Source organism: Phodopus roborovskii, unplaced genomic scaffold, assembly GCF_943737965.1.
Source record: "Phodopus roborovskii unplaced genomic scaffold, PHOROB, whole genome shotgun sequence".
Classification (NCBI taxonomy): domain Eukaryota; kingdom Metazoa; phylum Chordata; class Mammalia; order Rodentia; family Cricetidae; genus Phodopus; species Phodopus roborovskii.
This window is the reverse complement of record NW_026126547.1, coordinates 1,610,391-1,632,416: the sequence shown is the minus strand read 5'-3', so window position 1 is coordinate 1,632,416 and position 22,026 is coordinate 1,610,391. Positions and strand designations below refer to the sequence as shown.

At 50.7% G+C, this 22,026-nt stretch overlaps 1 protein-coding gene across 1 annotated transcript in view; it reads right to left on the bottom strand.

Annotated features, from left to right (window-relative positions):
- The window catches only part of Adcy1 (adenylate cyclase 1), a 104,104-nt gene extending 83,333 nt beyond the window's left edge, over positions 1-20,771 (bottom strand). The window contains exons 1-2 of the mRNA XM_051200576.1: positions 20,107-20,771; positions 6,813-6,962 (exon numbers count right to left, since the gene is read on the bottom strand). Of these exons, the coding sequence (XP_051056533.1) occupies positions 6,813-6,962; positions 20,107-20,742 (786 nt within the window). The 5' untranslated portion in view covers positions 20,743-20,771. The remainder of the gene's footprint in view (positions 1-6,812; positions 6,963-20,106) is intronic.
- Between the last annotated feature and the right edge of the window lie 1,255 nt (positions 20,772-22,026).

Sequence of the window (22,026 nt, the reverse complement as noted above, 5' to 3'; positions counted from 1 at the left end):
AAAGATGGTCACCTTCCACCCAATACACACCCACCTGGGCTCACAGGCAGCCTTTTCCCATTCTTGGATCATGCACTTGATGTGTTCTTGGTGCAGAATTTGGATAAAACATTCATAGGTAAAATCCTGACCGCTAATGGAACTGTACTCAATAAGACTCTACAAAGCTGAGAGGCTCTATCTTCCATATGGGACTGGGAAGCTGCACCTATGAAATCTCAACCTTATGGTAGCCCACGCAAGATCTGAACAAAACACCAGTTAGCGTGACTACATGGATGGGGGTGATCTCACAAGGCCCTACTCCTAGATGAAGAGCCACAGGCAATTAATGACTGCTGAGAGAGGGAAAGTCATTATTTCCCAGGGATGAGCTCCCTAATTGATTACCCAATACCAGTGGTCAGCCCTAAAAATATATACACATGAGCAAGGCTAAATGGACTCAGAAGGTAGCACATTTACACATATGTAAATATATAACAATAATGACTAAAGAAAAAGAAATGATAACACGTGAAAGTAGAAGGAGTGCTTGGAGACAGAGGAAGAGAAGCAGTAAGGCATTGGAGGGACATTGATAATAGGAACTAAAGATGATGAAACTATATATGTATGAAATGTCATAATGAAATCCACTATTTTGTACAATTAATAAATGTGAATAAAAATGAAAAACCAAAAAGCTCAATTTTTAAAGAGTAATTAAGTTAAAACAAAGTAAAAAAAAAAAAAAGTCGCTGGAATGGGTTCCATTCCATTCTACTCTGAATGGTGTCCTTGAGAGCAAACATAAGACATCAAAGTTGTATACACAGATGGAAAGCCATAGCAGGACACAGCTAGAAGGCAGCCATCCTCAGGTCTGGAGACAGGCCCCAGAGCCTCACCCTTGGATTTTCTAGTCTCTAAAACTAAAAGAATAAAGTTCCCATCCATGGTAATCTATGTTATGTCAGGGCCCACCTTCATCCTGTAGATGCTTCAGTCCGCATCTCCCAGCTATTTCCTAATTCCTATTCCTGTTTCTCCAGCTCTTTCCTGATCCTGGTGAAATTGCAGACATTCCCAGAAGCTGTGTTACCTCATCCTTACCCACCAGCAATCTCTAGATCCCATGCCCCTGCCACAAGTCACCTTGCAAAACTGTATGAACACAGCCAGGACTGGCTGTCCGATCTCTGCAAGTCATGCACCAGACACTAGGCTTGTAGCTGCAGACCTGTCCACTCCCTCTAGATCACCAGCCTACCCACAGAACAGAAGACCCACTTTCTTGCCTATAGGGCAGGAGGCCCCAGTGGGATCCAAGAGGCCCTTCCTCAGCAGACACACATGGTGTCAGTGGTTCCCAAGCATAGGCACTGTCATCAGGAGACCTAAGGGGACTAGTCTACTCAGGGACAGCACATTGACCAACATTACCAACTGTCATGCAGACTTCAGGCAAATGAACAAAAGAGCTGAGTCAGGAGTCTAAAGTCCACATAAACCTCCTGCAGTCCCTGGGCTATGCTGTGACACCTTCTGCCCAGAGAGAGGCTCTAAATAGCCCTGAGTCCTCCCTGCCAATGCTGAGATCCACCACAGAAAAACAAGCAGGTGACATTGGACCCTGGCTTCTGCTGCCCAAATGCTAGAGCATTTTGGGACAAGCAGCACCAGTGGACTTGATCACAGACCTAGAAGCCTGACAGACCTCCACCTCCCCTGCCCAACATCCGACCATAAGCCAAGAGGAACTGAAGCTGACCCCAGCCAGGGCAATCAATGGTGGGGGGGTCCCTCTGTACAATTTACAAGGTGCCCTGGCTACTATTAAACAAACTACACTTAAGAGTCAGGTCACTCCAACAATAAGCATTCTGGCCTCTTACCTAGAACACAATGTATTAACAGAGACACCACAAGGGGACAAGCAGCCAAAAACACCTTCCCAGTGGAAGGTACAAGAATTATTAGAGGTAAGGTCCACAATCACAAAGGCCCCAAAAGAGTCACTAATGAAAACTAGACAGGGAAATGGGCTTCCATGGTCACCCCTGACCACTGTCCTAGCTGAGCCTCCTAGCTTGGCCCAGTGTAATCACCAGAAAGGCCATGCTAATCCCAAAGAACTCACTCTTGCCAGTGCCAAGTGTATCTGGACAGCTTCCCAGCTGAAGTGTAGAAGAACTCATCTGCAAACCTCTGCACTTGCTGCCAACTCTGGGTAGGCTTGTAAATGACAGAGTTGGGGATTAGGGTACAGCTCAGTGGGAGAGCATTTAACTGGCATGTGCAGTCCTAGGTTCAACCCCCAGGCTTGCCAGGTAAGAAAACCACAATGTGACAATATAACAATAAATAAATAAATCTCCGATCAGTATTTTTAATGGCTGTAGGGGTTCTGGCTTTCTTTCTAGGATCACCTTTGGTTACTGATGCTTTTCTAGGAATTGGCCTGTTTTATCTATTGAAGTTTTCAAGCTCCCACAGGCATCAAATGGTCCCTGCCTGCCCCAAGGCTCTATTTTGGTCGGCTGCTTTGTCTGTAACTACCCCTTCCAGGCCTCACACCCCTCATGGGTCTTTCTTCTTGCTCCGTGTCTCTCAGGCGTTTGTCCTTCAAAGAATGAACTTTGACGCCTCTGTTCCAGCCTCAGAGCAATTTCACTCTGTTCTCTGTCAATGTGTGAACAAGCCGAAAGGGACACAAAGAAGGGAGTGGCCACGGCTCCCTCCACAAGAGGCGCTCTGTTCGGCTAGGGTTCTGCCCTCAATGCCACACCACCCTTTCATTATCACCCCCAAGTTGTTTAAGATCTCTGAGCCCCAGGTCTCAGGTTAATCAAACAGAGCCATCGCGACAGGCGGATATCAGCAGAGGCCACCCTACAGATAACTCTGAATTTTAAAGGGATTTAACTACCTGTCTTAACTACAGGATAAACAAATGTGCAGCAGGCTTTCTGTTCCTCGCAGATCCTACTTCCCTTTGTTGTGGTCCCTGTTTGTTTAGTTGGAAAGTTAGGTCATTTATTACATCCAAAATCCTCCCCAAAGAGTAACCCTCAGACATACCCCACATACATACACTCTCACACATACGCATACATGCTGTCTCTCATGCTCTCTCACTCACACACACACATACACACATGTTCTCTCTCTCTCTCTCACACACACACACATACACACACGCCCCAAAGAGGATTCAGAGAAGACAGGAATAGCTCCTAGCACATCCTTCCATGTGGGGCTGAAGCTTTCCAAAGAAGCTGCTTCTCTGCTAAAGACTAATGAAGATTGTGACTAGGGAGTTGGAATGTTGCAGAATGAGAGCCAAAATTACTCTTGACTATCAGGTTCTTTAGAAAAACAGCATCTTACCTTTAACCTTTGTATATGGCCTAACATGCTCACGATTGTTAGGTAAACCTCTTAGAAGGTACCGCTAATTTTAACAGCTTAAATTCCACCAACCCTAAAGCTAAGAGTGTTGTAAGAGTGTCTGAAATCTATAGAAAGACTTCCCTATTTGGCTGTTGCCCACCTACCTGACAGTCTACAACAGCATTTGTTGAATTCGTTGATTTACGACTCTGCTGTCCTATGATTACACAATTGCATGTAACCTCGCTTATGATGAAGCATGCCATTCCATATGGAATCCCATCTTGACCCTGGTCACTTGTGATGGAGGCCTCACACCCTTAAATAATGTGAGGAACCAAGCTGGATGGCATCAGCTGAAGCGTTACTAGAGCCCAGCACAGCCCTGCTCAGAGGGCACAGTTCTGCATTTAATAGTCTTACTTCATGAGGTTGGGACCAAAACACATTGTATGTAAGTATGGATACCTCGGTGATCTCAAATGGAAAATTCTCATGGTACCATCACCCAGGACACTCGGAGGTTTCACACGGTGCAGGCGTGGCACTCACTGCCAGCGCAATAGGACATAACTGAAATTGGACGAGAACAGCTATGGCAACAGGGTCAGGGCAACCAAACTGAAAACAGTGGAAAGGGAAAGCGGCACCACAGTCCTGAGCAATTGTGCTGGGGTGTGGTCACTAATGCCTCTGTGATTTCTGTCTGTCCCATGAGTCCCTGGGACAAAATGGAGCTGGGATGGTGATGGCGGTACAGTCATGTAAGGTCTGTCTCTTATAGTAGCCAGTGCTCTGCCCTTTACAGTCCCAGACAGTCAGGATGGGCCACAGATACTCAGCACATCTGGCAGCCACACACTGGATCTCTTGAGTGCAGCACCTGCTTTGAGAACTGAGCCCAGCCTTCCCCTTGCCAGGCATCCTCAGTTACAAAGTCTTGCACGGGGAAGAGAGAAACTGAGATCTCCAAACCCCTGGTAGTTCACCCCACTGTATCCAGAACTTGCCTAGCCCAACCCACGTCCCCCACTCATATCAGGGTCCTAGGCTGTCTGGTCCCTGGTCCTCATGCTTGTCATGGCTCAAGACCCTCCCTGAGTAGTCACGCAGGAAGAGCTCAGTCTCTTGATCTATGCCGGGCTGAGAAAACAGGAGGGCTTGGAATACTCTACACACTGCAGTGCCCCATGACCGTCTCTGCCTATGCTCCTCCCCTGAGCTCCAGCAGCCTCTGAACCATCTTATTCTGAACCATGTTCTACCACTTCCTACAGATGATGCAGAACCCCACCACCACCACCAGGATTCCCTCCCAGAGCCAAGGTGCAAGCCTGGATCCCTCTCACAGTCAAGGTGAGTCCTGAGTCCCAAGGACTCACAGTCCCCAGGGTGGTTGATGCTGTGGCCCTGGAACACCCAGGGTACTAGTGCTTCAGGAGTGAACTATAATTGGGCACTACTTAAAGAAAAGTGCGCTCCATTGAGGAAAACACTCCAGGAAATGTCAAGTCCACACCCCTGAAAAAGCAAGGCAATACTTTAAATCTAGTTGAATACTTGAAGAAAAGGGCTCCTTAAGACACGATGTCTAACTACAGGTGGGAGAGACTGCTAGAGCAACGCCCAAAGTGCCGTTCACTCAAGGTACAACATGTGTGGTTACACCCATGCAAAAACGTTAAGCTGCAGCACAGAAAATGAAGGTATCCCGCTGACACTACAACTGTGCATGCTGAAATACCACACTGCACCACTTAAATTCGCATACCTGACTAATACATATGAATCAAAATAAAACTGAATTATAAATAAGTAAACATAAAATTCCCTCCACAGCCATGAGGGAAAAGTGGGAAAGGAAAAATGCCATAAGCACCGTGATCAATGAAAAGGCAGCAAAGATAAGAGAGAAAGGAAATCAGACAAAAGCAGAGGATGTAGGAAAAGACTGAGCAGGAGATGAAATTGAGAGTCCACCATGGGCCCCTTCAGAACACACACAAGCATGGCCCACAGAGAGGCCTGCGCTGCAGCCCTGCAGGGTAACTTCAGCTCTGAGATGAGAAGATCTCCTGAAGATTCACTTCTCGGCCTCGAGAAGGCAATAAAGCCCAGGGCAAGCTAGGTGCAGCGGAGCATGACTTCCAGCATTCGGGAGGCCGAGGCTGGAGGATCAAGAGCTCAAGGCTAGCTTGGGCTGCATAGCAAGATCCTGTATTCCCCCACCTGGAGAAAAGAAGAAGCCACCACAAGAATTTCTGAGAAGGTATTATGACTCTAGGGGCCAAGGGAAAAGGCTCTGAAGATCTCTGACTGACATTCATACATATGGTATATGACACATATAATGTGTACATGAACATGTACACATGCACGCACAAATGCCTATACATGGATATACACACAAACACACATACACATACAGACATTCCCACAAATGCAAATACATACATATCCACATATGAATTCCCATGGGTATGGGCACACCCATGGACATAAACACATACGGCCCTCCACATCCTAGCCACACACTCAATAGCACACACGCAGCCTAAAAATACTTATGTGATTTATTCTTCAATTAAATCCAAAATTTTCTATAAATACTACTTTGCATTACAGTGTCTAGACATTGAGAGAAATGCTTTAAAATTAACAGTGGGTATAATAATATCTTTTCTTGATGAGTAAGTTAAAAACCAATTGAGAAATAGATACTTTGTCCTATAGCCCAAATAACCATCATAAGACTTTAGCAAGAGGTACACAAAGGTCCTGTGAGCCCCAAGGTGAAAGATGATTCTGGATTCTTCTAACAAAGACATCCATGATGTACCTAGTCTCACTCATAGGCTGCCTTGAATCACTCTTAGCTCATTTAGTGGGCTCAGTTTCCTCTCTACACCAGACAAGGACATACAGGTGACAAGCCACAGGGGAACAAAGGGGCTGATGTGGGGTGCCCTTCTGGCCTATTTCATCTGCAGAATTGGAGCTCAAAGGAGGGTTCACAGGCCAGAGAAGATAAATACCTAAGACCAGAGGGTCAGCACATTTACCTCAGCTGAGGTGTGCCCAGGACCCATCTCACTTACCCTCCTAAGCCTGGGTCAACCCACTACAAGTATATCAGAAAGATGAGAGACACCCACATACCCTACAGGCATCCATGACTTAAAAGCAGCTCAGAAGCTTCAGAGAAGCAAGCCCAGGCTGTGTGCCCATCAGATTCCTCCCTCTTCCCCAGATACCATCACAAAATACTGAGCATTGCGGCCTTGTCGTTAAAGGATAGGTGGAGGCTCAAGATGAGCAGGGGTAAGCATACCACAACCACGGCTGCCCGTTATTAAATAATACACATACTGAAACCCAGCACAGTTGGGAGACAGGCAGAGCTGACCAAAGGGCCACCTCATACCGATCATACTTACCTGCTTCTCGTTCTCATCCTCCAGCCGCAGCCGGTCCTCAATGCAGCTTCGGGCCTGCAAAAAGGCCTTCCTCTGTGAGCGCTCTGTCAAGATCCGCACGAAGACGCCATACATGTTCACTCCCACGAAGAGCAGGGCATTGGCACCAAGCTGTAAGGAGAGAACAAGTGCAGTGTGTAGGGTTCTGGATAGTCAGGTACAAGAGGGCCTGGGCCACCATGGAAGCCACCAAGAGGCTCTCTATCAACCCCTCACCCAGCTCCAAACTCATAGCCACCCAGGGATATTCAAGCTCTTCCCAGACCCACAGTGAAACACAGTAGGAACCACACGTGGCAGAAATACACCTTTGTCCACCCAACAGACAGCAATGACATGGGACTGAGGGGTACTAGCATCTAGTGTCCTAAGCTGAATTTTACACCCTCCCAATTTTATATGTTAAAACCTTGAGCCTAGAAGACCTCAGAATGTAATTGTATTTAGAGACAGGTTCCTTAAAGTGGTAATTAAAGTACAATGACATCATTAGGGTGATGTCAGCTCCAATCTGACAGGTAATAAGAGGCCAGGACACAGGACTGTGTGAGGCCCCTGAGGAGCCAGCCCTTGCCCCCACCTTGATTGCAGACCCCAAACTTCAGCACCTCAAGAACAGAACTTTCTGTTATAGAAACCACTACTTCTACTCTGTGGCACTCTGTTATGACAGTCACATAAAAACAACACACCTCCAACATAAGAATATGAAATGGCTGCTTTCAATACTACATGGAACACCCCAGAAAGATTCAGAGGAGGTAAGATGACAAAAATAAAACCCAAGTAATTGATTCGGGCACAAAGTAGGCCCTGTTCTGTAAACAGCCCATTTCGCTATGACTACCAGGCTGAGAAGGGCCTGTGGGGAGCACAGAGTCTTAGGCCTTCTTTGAAGGCCAGAGGGACACTACCTGTTTGGTTCGATAGAATCACAGGAACATAGCTCATGGCCCTGACCCAGACCTAGTCAAGACACCATAGGACCAGAAGACTTAACAGAGATTGGCAATGGCCAAAGAACTTAGCTTGAACCCCACACATCAGCCCTGACTACTGCTCCCTGAAGGTCTCTTCCCTTGGCCTGTCCCAGTGCCTAGCAGACCACAGGACCGGGTGGGAGAGAAGCATTTGTCATGAATCACAGAGCATGGCAGCCACCAGAGCAGGAGATGCCCTAACCAACCCAGGGAAATGTGAGTCTGTCAGCTGCCAAGATGTGGAATTTCTATCTGATGAAATGAGGCATTTCCATTTCTATATGAGGGATGAGAAGGATGCAGACTTCAAATGCTACCTACCACTCATCACAGATTATCCCCACGGAGCCCAGACACAGTTGTGCCACACGCTATACACACAGATCAAGGCTAGCAAGCACAGCAAAGGATGGATCGGGTATCTCCTGAAAGTTGCCGGGAGAGGATGGAGATATCCTAACCAGGAGTGGGCCTGAGACAGCCTTGGGACAAGCCCGGGCAGCCCCTGGCACTCCCGAATGCTGACCTGGGAACGGAGGAGATCCAGCCTGAGACACCATAGAAGGCAGATTTGGGCATCAGCCAAGGGTCTGGGCATGTGTTGTATGAGATGATCTCTTTCAAAATAAGTGAAAATGGGGACCAGAACTGGGGACTCTCTTAAAGACAAAGCATACAGGTACAGGTCTCACAAGTGACCTTAACCTTGACAGCATGGAGGTGAGTTGTTTCTTGCAAGGGCCTTTACTGATGGAAATCAGAGCACATGCTCAAGCAATGGGAGCAGTTGTTAGTTCAGGGCTATGTTGCAGGACCTTCCAGTAGGTTGCATCAAATAAGGTAAAAGTGGGATTGTAGCCAGACAAGTTCTTTGTTTTTACAAGCATCCTATAACTACTTACACCCCATGCAGTCATTGAACACTAAACCCCTTTTGGTACCTACCTCTAACTTCCTGAATTTCCATCTATTATAAATACGGCATTTCAAAGCCATAAACCTGTAGTGGTCACCTGCACTCTAGAAACATACCAGAGAGAGCACTGGCTGTGACCCTGAGCTCGACATGTAACCCCGAGAATCTCCCTGTGACCCTGACATTGTGGAACTCACTAAGGGTGAGAACCAGTGTGTCCCTCTGTGTCCTTGGTAGCTAAACTCAACCCCACCCCACTGTGTGTTCTTTCTCTTGGCATCTACTCATCCACGTGTGGGCCACATGCTGCTCTCCACAGAATATTCCAATGGCGTCACTGTGACTCCTCAACTCACAAGAAGTCAGCTAAGTAACTCAAGCAGAGGAGGACACATTAAGTACACTGGGTGATTGTTTAGGGTGGTAGGGCTCCAGGGGTGTGGCAGGGCATAGGCCACGGCCAAAGGACAAAACACATCCAGAGCATGTGAAGTCACCTGACACAAACAGCAAAGACAACCAGCACCACCACCTCCCTGACAGGGCAGTAGAGTTCTCTGGAAAACACATAATGTAGCAACACAGTTACTTCAGCCCCACGGTCAGGCTGATTGTTTCTAGGGCTTGAAGAACCCTGAGCAAGGCCTGCCACTGTCTATCGAAGCTTCTAAGACCACCGGACACCGAGTCCCAAATGAAAAACTGGAACCCCAGGCTCAAGGCTACAGCAGCATGTCTAGATCTGGATACTGGGTAGTCAGAACATCTGGACCCTCAGCACAGACTGGGCTGGACATCATGGCCAGTATGGAGGTGACCCTGTACAATGCTCAGGGTCACATGGAGACAGTGAATGGTACATCTGCACCCTCTCCTTGCCCTCAACACAGGACAAGAGCCATGACTGGGGGTTAAGAGAACAGGCAGGTGGGCATGTAGGGTAACAGAACCTTTCAGGACAATGTAGCACACTGGGAATTAATAGATCTGACCAGTCCCTGGACAGCATGGAGTCTGCAACACGCTCAGGCCTATCAGCTGTGTGGGTGAGTACCAGAGAAGGGCCTGCACAAGAGGCTCCCTCCACCTTCTAAAGGAAGTGAAAGTCAGGCAGGCACACGCCTTAAAGTAAAAACTACAATTAAAGCCTCCTTCTGAGATCTGCCCACATCCTATCTTCTTTCCTCCCATGATATCCACCAAGAACGTGTGGGCCCAGATTGAAGGTGTGTGAATGCGCGTGGATGGAAAAGGCAAGGATCGGTGCATTCACTTGTCAGTGTGCTTGTATGTGGACTGGGAAAGCTGTGGGGCTGATAGGCTGGCTGCCCATCTCCACACAGCACAGGGGTAGCCCTGGGAGTCCCCTGGCTTCTCAGCATCCCTGCTCAGAAGTGAGAATCTCCCTACTCCATGTCCACTAGCTAAAAATCTGCCCGCTCTATAAGAGAAGCTTATCCAATGACCATTAGAACGTCTGAAGGACTGCATCAGTGAGGACAAAAGTCTACAAGATGCTGTCTTCCAGGAGCCACTCCAAGGGAAAGAGATCAGCAGATCAAACAGCCTGTCCCCCACAGACAGTACTGTGGAGAAGGGTTTGGGAGGCAGGGGAAGTGACCCCTCAGCAAGACTAAGGGACATCTGCTAAACACCTCTCACCTGCCCAGGTCTGGCCCACCTAGCCAGCCCTGGAACCCCCACCTCTTATTGGCCAGTACGGCAGATGCAGACACAAACTCACCACCCATGTTATCCCCTGGGATAATGATTCTCAATTCTCCCCAAGAAGCTTTCTGGACTTTGGGCCAAAGGGGCATTTGGAGCCAACACATTCCCCGGTACATGAAACTGGCAATATGACTGAGTAACTGCTCTTAATGGTGAGAGAGAGGTGGCTTAGGCTGAGAGACCAAGGAGTCATAGGCTACTGGATCCTCACAGGGCAGAGGCCAGGCTTCCATCCTACCTCCACACTCCCTGAAGGCACCCTGGCCTACCACTGCCATTACCCACACTAGTCTTACAGCAGCCTATGGCCAAGGTTTCCCTGAAGGTTTGGAGGCTACCTACTAGCTCAGTAGACCAAGTGGGTCTCAAACTCTCTTCTCTGCCTCCCGAGTACTGGGATTAAAGGTATACGCTACCACTGCACATGCTGCCCTTTTAAATTATATCCCCTTTGCCCACTTCAGCTGTAAACTTTTCCCCTTCTGATACTTTCCAAGATTCTGAGTCTTTGATGGTGGGCTCCACACCTCCCTCAGGAGTGGGTGTGGCAAGGATAGGGGCTGTGCCCAAGGCCTCTCAACTATTCTAGTGGTTCCAAAAGCACCAACCTCACCCACACACATATGCATACTCCACACCAAATACAATGATTATACTAATCTCTCACAGAATGTCATGGGTGTTTCTCATGAAACCCTCCCTGTCAGGCAGATGTCAGTGCATGGCATAGCAGAGCTAATAGGGTCTATGGGAACAAGGCCAGCACCAATAACTACTCCACATTGTCCTTGCATCCCAAGCTCACTCTGTGCCCCTGACCCCATTCCTCAGACAGACACAATAAGGGCAAGGAAGAAAACAGGGCTTCCCAGGGACTTCAACACATGCACAATCCCTTGCAGTGGCTCTTACCTGAAAGATGCCCCAGAGATGGGACAGACCCTGCATCCAAACCAGTGTCCACCTCACAGAAATCAGAAGCAAATCAACAGCAAGGAATCATTCACCTCCCCACCACCAAGATGCAGGGCCAGCTGGCTTTAGACCCAGAAGACCAGCTACAAACAAGTTCAGAAGCCTTCATGGCCCCTGTTTGGCCAGGCAGAGCCCAGAGAAGAAGGGTCTCCCAGGGACCCAGAATTCCTCAAAGCCACACACACAGTAGGTTCCAGTAAGAAAGGAACTGGGAGCAGCATCTGCAGATGCTTGCCCAGCATGCTCAAAGCAGCCAGCTCCTGAGTACGGGAGGGTTCTGTCTTGGCAAAAGAGCTGGGGTTGTCCATGGCGTAACACACTAGAGTCAGAGGTATCAGGACTAACTCGTGTTCAGCTTAACTCAGAAGCAGATGGGCTTGAATACAATATTTACAGGAATGCGCATACTTGTGAATCTGTTAGTACTGCCAACAGAAGCAACGGTGTCCCAGAAACAACAAGGGTACCCAGAGCCCAGACGGCGGTTTCTAATGACAACCTCTGAGAAAAGCCAGGCTCGGCCAGGTGTGGAATTACACCTGTAATTCCAGAATTCAGGAGACTGAGGCAGGAGGAGAGCAATTCAAGGCCAGCCCAGGCTATAGTAAGACCCTATGTCAAACAAGAAAGGACCCCTGGATGGAAGGGCTGATTCTCAGACTGGACCAGAACATATATGAATGAGTGTGGAGCATCCAGTATGTCTTAGAGTAAGGAAGAGGTATGTATGTTAAAGGTCAAAGACAGACACAGACAGGTTATTTCAGAGCACACAAGGGCACAGGAAAACGCTCCAAGTAGCCTTATCAGGACCACATGAGATCAAAACCAAGTGGTACTGAGTTACAAGCCAAGTGTAAAAAGAGTCACACTGACAGAAATCAATAGCTAAATAAACCAGATGGGAGAGGGCAGACACTGGCAACATTCCCAGCCATTCACCCTGCATTTTGGGAGGTAAATTCCCCACTCCCCAGATAAGGGAGGAAGCACCTCCCGCTTAAGGGACAAGGACAAAGAATCCAGAAAAGAGTAACTCCATGAGGAGGGCACTCAGCAGCACCCCGCAGCCAATGACAGCAGCTTGGCAGTGGCAAGCCACACCCCCCGAGGTGAAGCCCTTGCTGTTGAAAACCCAGTGCCCCAAAGAGATGAGAAAAATCATCAGACCTGGATAGGCACAGAATAGATACCAGGAGGTCACTATAGTCACACCTGGGAAAGCCCCATCCTTGGCCAGCCCCTCATCCCACCATCCTGAAGAAAGGACCAATCCCAACCTGATGTCATTATCCCACATTCCCGGGCACCTGCCTCTACTCTGTGCCACATACAGGGACAGGTGGCCCTGCCAAGGACAGAAGCTGTCAGTCCCCTTTCTTGCCCCTGCCTCATCAATCCCTGTCCCTTGGGGCCCTGGGCCTCCTACCTCTATCCACCCTCACTGCTGACATCCTATGCTGAGTGGAACCAGTCCCTCTACAAAGGACCCTCCTGCCATCTTATGTTATGGAAAGAGCCACTCAGCATGCTGGAGGCTGACCCGGCCCAGGCCCGCCTCCCAGTGTCCTGCCCTCCTTATGGGGTGCACCAAATACAGGATGCATGTGCAGCATAGGGCTCTAGGCAGCTCACATTGTCAGGACTGCTCCCCTAGCTGCAGCCATGTCCTGGAGGCTTTTCTGAGCCCTAGATGGGGCTGAGCGGCCCTCTATGGTCCTGTGGTTCCCATATTTATCCTCATCCCCATTTAGTATGCAAACCTGTCCATTGAATTTGCCCCAGCTGTCAACCTGTGGTGTTCTGGGCCACCCCTGCAGCAAGTACCAAGCCTGGGCATCACTCAAACTGTCTGTGAGAGAAGAAGAGTACTACAGGCTGTCTTCAGGCAGCCAGGGCTACAAGGACGTGAGGGGCATGAGTACAAGGCCTGCTGAGTTTTCTCTCACATCAGTCTCTGCCAGAGAAAAAACTGAACCCCACACTGCTTCCCACACAGCCCAAGGCACAGTTAGTGGTAAATCCACAGGCAGCCATCAGCTTGTACAGTCCCCCACAGGTAAGGTTGTGGTGGGGGTGGGGGGGTCAGCCTCTGGGCACCCTCTGGGGATCCTTAGCTAGACAGCATTCTGTCCCTGCCTATGGGTGTCCAGCAGGGCCTGGGTGGGGACTGCATGTCACTTTCTTCCCACCACCGCTGCTTTGTCAACACCACACATAAGTGTGTTTTTAAATTAATGTAATTGCTTGTTCGCTCTCTGGTTCTGAATTAGTAAACGCTTTAGAATTAGCTTCATTTGAAAAGGAACCAGCAGAATGCCGATCTTTGCTGGAGGCGGTGATGGCAATCTAGGAACCATGGTGCTGGTCTCTTTACTTCTGGGCATGTCTGAATTTTCCATGATTAAAATAAAAACAAGTTATAAACAAGAACATGGTGACTCCCCACAAGCTCCATTCACCCAATTTCCAACTAAGGAAGCTGTAGTTACCAGGCCAGGAAAACAACTCTCACTGGGACCTCAGAAGCACCTTCCTTGGTGTTTCCTGTTGGACTCTTGACCCCTCCGTGCCAAAAGGCTCCCGGGTCTTAGAGCCCCACACAGAAGCTGCACTCACCCACCCTCACAGTCCCCGTCTCCTCCAGATCGCATACACCATGTGACAACAAGAAAGGAAAGAAGGATTGATACGGGGACCCAACATGGGTGCTATGAATGAAAGGTTAGATGTAATGAGCCAGATCTGAGGCCCTAGGTGGCTTGGCACCCCAAGGACAGTTCTCGCCAAAGATAGCAGCTCCACACACCCTGCATAGAGGATCAGTGAACAACAATTCAGGGCCATCGAAGCCTCCCAGAGGGGAGGCTCAAGTTCACCCACTGGAACCTCAGACAGCCCCACTTCAGGCTTGCCCATTCCCCACCCCTCAGGCCTCTTCAGACAGCTGAACATCAGCAGAAGCCACTCAGAGATAATATGGTTGGCTAAGTGTCCAGCCCCGATCTCTAGATGAGACTCTGCCTGGCACACTCTGCAGTTCTCAGCAAAGATTTCGAAGTGTATACCAGTGAAGGTTTTTGTTGTTTTGTTTGTTTGGTTGGTTGGTTTTGTTATTTTTTGGTTCAACCAATGATTCCTAATAAATACATGATCACTCAAATAACCCTCATACCACAGGGAATATAGTGCTGGAGAAGACAGATGCTATGGTTCCAGGGATGAGTTTTCCAACCCTTTGGGGGCTGTATTGCTTCTGATGGCAACAAGCCATCTACCCAGGCAGACATACCTCCCTCTTGTGAGGAGGGCATGGGTTAAGACATGACGCAAAGCATACTAAGCATGCCTGGAATGACATATCACATGTGACCTCAATGCACCATCCTCATGCTGGCCGGTGCCCAGTGCATCTCCACCCTGACCAATTAGAATGCTCATGGCATTTCTTTCCCTGCAGGAATAGAATGCTCAAGAGCAGGATATCCCTGCTTCTGGTTCTCTCCCACCCGCCTCTCTCCAGAGGCTCTTGAACTTGCCCCTACCCTCTTGAGGGGACTCAGTCTGATGCACAGCTAGCATGACAAAGCTCCTTCTGGGGCTGCATGATCATTCAGAGAATCCCACAGATGCCCCCAGCCCGGGGCTACGACCCTCAGCTGCACAGGCAGGTGGACAGGGCAGTATCTCACAGTAACAATTCTCATGGAAGAGCTGGCTCCAGCCACAGGCTAAGAGGTTGAGATTTAGCTCTGTATCATGCCATGGGCAGGGAAGGGGACACACCCTGCAAAGAGTAAAAAAGAATATATGTTTACGAAGAGCATACAGGTCCTGTTGCTGGGGAGCAGCTCTTAAAGGACTCTGTCCCAGGTCAAGAGGTCAAGTGGCCCATGGGGACTGATGGTCTAGTGCTGGTCTAGGACCATGATAAAGTTCAGACAGCAGGAGGTGACCAGGTGCTACGAACCGGTCGTGGTCCTTGTTCAAGATGCACGTGCCACACACCTCTTGCATCGGTGCTGCAAGAAAGCAGAGAACAAAGCAGTAGGTGCGTGAGCACCACACACAGCATGAGCCATGAGTGCCATCAGATGAGCCACGATGCTGAGAAAAGGGCTCCCCAGTGCTGAGCACCGAGGAGCCAGGCCAGCTAGGAACTGTGTATGTGCACTGCCCCAGGCTGCAGCCACTTCTGAAGGCTGGAGCATGTCTTTCGGAAACACTATACTATGTTTGTGAGCTGTTCTGTGTTCTTGGAGTAAAAGTAAGCTCTGTAGTCAGATCCTCAACATGTTGCTAAAGCAGAATTCCCCTGTGGGGGTCAGAGGCTGAAGCAGTGACACCAAGGAGCCTGTCACACTACATACAGGTGGCTCCCTGTTCCCCTGACTCACCTTCCAGATACTGCCAATGCTTCTGCACACACATGCACATCCAGGCATGGATACATGCACAGAAACGTGCGGTATGCATGCCTTGTGCAAGCTTGGACTCCTCTTTCTACAGTCCAGATTATGAAGTGACCCAAGGTCATGAATACAGCAGTGCAGGACTCTGCCCAGGCTATCCTCCTCAGGGTTGCATCTTTCTCTTGCTGATGCATCTACCCCCAAAATAATACCCTGGAATACCCTAGTGACCCAAGTGTCCATGTGCACGCACAAGTGTGCAAGTAGATACGTTTGTGTGTCCTTGTGTGTGTGCAAGAGTACATCCATTCCTAAATGTGTCTTCACAAGTTTTGTGTATGCACAAGCAGACATGAGGCTCTATGTGCAGATAAACATGTATGTACTACTATGTGAGCAAAAATGCAAGTATGAAAATGAGTGTAAGGGCGAATGTGTATGTGCATGTATGTGCATCAAATGTCTGAAGTGTGTGAGTGTGCATTAATCTGTGTTTGTGTTTCCATGTGCATATGCATGGATGTAAAGATCACAGTGAGCTTGAGTGTATGTGTAGATGTATTTTGGGGGATGTGTGAGTGGGTATATAGGACTGTGGGTGTGTCTACACACAAACACAAGTGTGTAAGTGGGATAATACGGCAGGATGCACATGAAGCATTTGTGTAGGTGCTTGCATGGGAGTGGGTGAGTATGCTCCTGAGTGGGCATGTGTGTTTGCATGTGAGGGTGAACAGAGGAGGGGCAGCTGTGACTCATATCCCCAGACACAGTAGAACAGTGGCCTATAGAGGCAAGGTTCTTTCCTTGTCTCATTCAGCTCCTAAGATGAAGACAAGAGCCCACAGCTGTGAGAACAGTCTCCCTACCCCAAACCCTGCTCTTCCTATCCATTCTGAGGCCTGGGTCCCACTCCTGCAACCTCCTAGGGTGCAAGTCCTGGCTTTGTAGGGGCCTACCAGGCAAGATGAAGGCACAAAGCCCCAGGCTCAGGGACACCACCCCACCACAGCCACAGGACCCTTCTGGCCACACTCTGTTTGAGCCATTGCAGAGTGTCCTGTCATTCACATCTGAGGAGTTCCTTTCCATGTGTGATCTCAACCCATCAAAAGCACCTCACTCCAAAGAAACAGTTCTGGTTCACAAAGCTAGAGACATGCTAGCAGATCACTCGCTTCAAACATCTGACTACAGTGGCAACATCCATGTCACTGATTCCAGATGGCTGACAGGACAGGGAACTCCTGCCAGACATGGCCCACACATGGTACCCAGAAAACACAGCTGTCCTGTGACACTGTAGGAATAATTGCTGCACCCATTGACAGTGGGAGAAACCGAGGCACAAAGCTCCTCATGCACTCACAGCCACCTGCGCACCCAAGGAATGCAGCCCTTACCCCCGAGACGTCAGAGATGTTACAGGAAAGAGGGTGCAGCTGAAGTCATCAGAGCCCCAGAGGGTGGTGCCCACAGCTTGCTAATACACAGAAACAAGAGCATACATATTCCTTAGCAACCTGATTTCCACCACAGGCAACCTAGGGTTAAGAACCAACAAAAACTGAAGTCCATTTCCTCTACTCTGATAGGCATCCAAGTTGAAAACACATGATGTACACAATTTCAATAGACCTGGGCTACTTCAAACAGAAAATAATAATAACAATAACAGTAATACAGACTCATCTGGGGCAAAAAGCAAGCACACGAAGGCAATGAAGAGCACGGGGTGAAGCTCAGAGCCAGTGGACACAGGCCCTGTCTGTCTCCTCTTTCCCAGCCTCAGGAAAGGAAGGGCAGGAGACACCTGTGGGTAGAGGCCTTGCGTTAGTGGCTACACCAGCCCAGGACCACTTTTCCCAAGAACCCCCTCCCCGCAGTAGCATTCCAAGAGAGTGACCTGCTCTCCTGCCATTCTTCCCCAAGGCTCTCGGAACCTCCCTGAAGATGGGCAATGGTTCTGCAAGGGACTTGCTCCCCTACATGGGATAGAGTCTAGAGCCCAATCCTTCGTGTGCTTTGGGCCTCTACCCTTGACAGGAAGCTGAGCCTGTAGGTCTGAGATGGGGGTGCACACCTACCTGACTCTGGAGATTTCATGGGACTCAGCCCCCCAAGACTCCCATGGAGACCTGACACCCTAAATCAGCATCCCCTGTGTGCCAGCAAGGGCTACCCTGCAGGCTTTCCTCGGTGACTCATTCTCTCAGATTCTTCTATAACTGCCCAGTGCCTTCTTCTCTCTCCCTTACCACCTGCCTAGAATCAGGAGGCAAGGAGGCAGCGCCATCAGCAGAAGGCTGTGCAGCAGAGGTGACAGGGTCTGAAAGGTGGTGGCAGTAAGGCACCGAGGTGCACCAACACCCCCTAAAGCAAGTGCCACCTTCTTCAGGCATCTCAAACACTAAGAGGCAGACTGCAAACCCTGACAGACTGCAGGGTGCCTCGAATTTTGTGATGGGAAGACATCTGAAATCCTTGGGGACTATAGGTTTCCCTACCTTGATCCCCATTTAGGTATCAATATGGAACTTGAATACAAATAGTGTAGAGGATAAAAGGCTTTAGAAATGGCAGAATATTTTCAGTACATGCTTTCCTTATGGACTTTTTAACCTTCACTGTCTCAGTGGGAAGTATCGTCTTCCCCTGAGGGTAGGGGCATGGCTGAGTTTCAGTGAGGAAGGGATTGACATCAAATTGGAGGCTAGTCACAGGGAAACCTTAGCTCCCTAAGAATCCTTGTTTCCACTATGAGCTTCCTCCCCCAACTGGAGTAACAAGGGTTCCTCTATCCTAGAGGGAGTGGCGCTGACACCTTTGCAGACTCCTCCCTCTTTCCTTTTAAATCTTTTCTCTAAAGGGAATGCCTGGAGGCTATGCAGGGGGAAAAATAACCAGTTTAAAAAGATAACATCACAGCCTTTTAAGGCACCTAGAGAACCCACCAAGGACCTGAGCCCATGTTTCTCACTAGCCTGACAATGCATGCTCAGCATTAGACCTGTCATCATGGCCCCTGTGACATGTACTGCTACTCCCTGACATCAGATTCTGGGTGTGAGTGTCCATCCTATAGTCAGCAGGTACACCTCTGCCTCTCTGTCTCTCTGTCTCTCTGCCTCTCTGTCTCTCTGTCTCTCTCTCTCTCTCTCTCACACACACACACATACACATATTATCCTCCCCCAATTTGGATTCGAGGCCCAGCCCAGCCCCCCACAACTTCCCATGTGCTCCCAAGGTTACCTCCTTTCCTTATATGGGCTCCCCAACCTATCTGTCTCTCATCTTCCTCGTGCTATTCTGTAGCTAGACCTAGAAACAAAACCCTCCCTCAGCTGCCAAGCCTGAGCAGGGCCAGTGCAGGGGAAGGTCCCAAACTCCTGGGAACAGTCTCCTGGTCCACCCCACACCTACTTGGGTTCGGTGGTCTGGGAGAACAGGTACCTCCAGAGTCCAGGAGGGCTCTCAAGAGGAGTAAAATCCTCTGCCCTTGTCCCAGCAGCCACCTCACCCGCCCAAGTTGAAAGAGACCAAGTCCCACCCAGTCTTTGTAGAGCCAGGGTCAGGGCTTCTGGGAGCAGAGGCTGTGAAGCCCAGATTGTGAGTGACCTTGGCAAATTCCTCTCCTTCAGGGCAGGAGTCGGGTTCTCAGCAGGGTAGTTAGAGATGTTGGAAGAGTTCAGAGTCCATTTCTCTCCCACTAACTGCTCTCACGGGTCTGTGGAATTGAGAAGCAAGCCCCAGACGCACGCACTCTAGGCGAGCTGGAGAGGAGCCCAGGGGCTGTGCGCTCAGCCAGCCTAGAAGCCTGGCCCTGAGACCCGGCACCCTCCCACTTTTCATTCCTCTATGGAGATGGGTGCAACCCAAAACAGTGGACCTGGCTTGGGTCCCCACTTGACCACACAACTACTGCCTGACCTTGGGCCTGCCACTAACATCATGCACCCCCCCCTCCCCAACACACACACTCACACCAGTCTGGCGTCTCCACCCTAAAGACGCTGTGGACTCTTACCGCTAAAGAAACCCCGGGTGGTGGGTGCTAACACTGACTGAATTCTCAGCTAGCTGAGTGACCTTGAACACCCGTACCTCTCTTCAGAACCTCAGTTTCCCCCACCTTCCCCAGAGGAAGAAGAATGTTAAACTCCTGGCACCACCAGTCCCGCTGGCAGGTGTGTCTCCAACCCAATGGGGGGTGGGGGGACACGCGTGATGGCACTTACCGTCCTCCAGAGACGTGGGCGCTTGGCAGGGACCAAGGCGGCTGTGACCAGTAAGTGAGAGGCAGCCACCACCAGCCCGAAGCCGATGGCCAGTAGGCTGCGCACGGGCAGCAAGGCATAGGACACGAAGGTGACCAAAAGGAGTTGCCAAACCCCCTGCTCAGCAACCGCGGATCCCACTGCGCCTCCAACGGAGCCCCTCGCCGGGCCACCCAGCGCGAAGGGGCAGCAGAGTAGCGCGAAGGTGAGGCTGAAGAACAGCGCCAGCTGACCGACCTGCTGCAGCTGGGGCACCTGCAGGGATCGGACATTGGTGACCACGAACAGTGCCAGGAAGAGGATGCAGTGCACCGGGTGAGATCCCTTGGCGATGCCGGGCGCGGGTCCCGGCGCGCCCAGCAGTTCGGCCAGCGCCAGGGAACCCGCCAACAGGCTAAGCACCGCCAGCGCCTTCAGCGTGGCCGCTTGCTCCAGCCGCAGCGTGTAGCCGCGGAACAGCGCCTCCAGCTCGGGGCACGCGAACTCCTCGCCACACGCCCGGAGCCCGCGCCGACCGCCCGGCCCGGCCGCCCGCTCTGCGCCCCCGGGCTCGCCCGCGCCTCCGCCGCCGCCTTGGCCGCGCGGCGCCCCCGCCATCTCAGCGCCATGCAGCGGCCGCGGCCACGGGCGCGCCCCTCGCCGGCCCGGGGCGCCGGGGCGCGGGCGGCGGCGCCGGGGCGGGCGGGCGGCGGGCGGCGAGGCGCCGGGGCGCGGGGCGGGCGGAGTTGGGGCGCCGGCTGCCCAGCGCGCGCGCCCCGAGCGCGTCCCCTCCCGCCCGCCGCGCCTGCGCACTGTCGCCCGCCCGCGCCCCGGCAGTGGTCCTTCGCGGCGACCGCGCTGAGACAGGCGAGCCCCACGAACCCCAGTCCTGGGCGGGCAGAGTCCGCGCCCAACTCTGCGCCCCACGCCTCACACGCCCAAGGGGCCACGTGACCTTGGGTACGGTTCTTGCCACTCCGAGCCTCGATTTCCCCACCTATGCACAGCGGAGCCCACCCTCCCAACCCCAGGAGTCTATTGAGGCGTTAAAAAAGCCGAAATTCCCAGTAGAGGGAGGAACAGCCCTGCCAGATGTGTGTTCCCCTCCCCATACAGAACCAGGTCGCGCTAGAGGAGCCCTCACTCAGCTTGAGACTCAGTCAGTGCCCACCGAAGAGCTCCAAGGATCCCTGGTCACACATGAAGGATGCTCTAAGTGACTGGTTTGCCCACCTCCTGGGTGGGTGGTGGAAGCTTCTGTATGTTGACCTAAACAAGAATAGAGTCCTAAAACGTCCAGGGAAGCTGTGCGGTCTAGGTGCAGGGTGTGTGAGCGCTGAAAGGAGAGATACAAAAGCGTGGCAGTCTCCCTGAATAGGAGCTGGTCATGCAAATAATGGCAAGACGTTTTCTTCCAGCGGAACAAGTGGCAGAGACAGATCCGTGGGCGATGCTTGATGTTTGCACCTAGTGACATCCATTCACTAATGAAGGGACCATACAGAATTTCATTCGGTGCTTAGGATGGCCCCCTGAGGTCTCTTTCCTCGGTTCCCCTTTAGAGAGGGTCCCAGACGATCCAGAGAGGAGAAAGAATGCAGAGCTCTTGCCACCTCTGGATCCCATGGGTGCACCAGGAGCTATGTCTCTCACGAAACTTTGCGACCCAGACGCTGTTGCACCTACTTCCAAATGTGCAGTTTCAATCTATCCTGCCCAAACTCTATTCTGGTTCAGAAGACCCTGGGGATTCGGAGGGTAAGAACCACTGCCCTCTTACTATATAGGTGCACGGATTAGAATTTGAGCTGTTCGGGTTTTCTCTGGAATTAGTATTAGTTTGAGCTACATGAACTTGACATTTTTACATGTCCCCATCCAACATCTCCAATAGTTCACAAT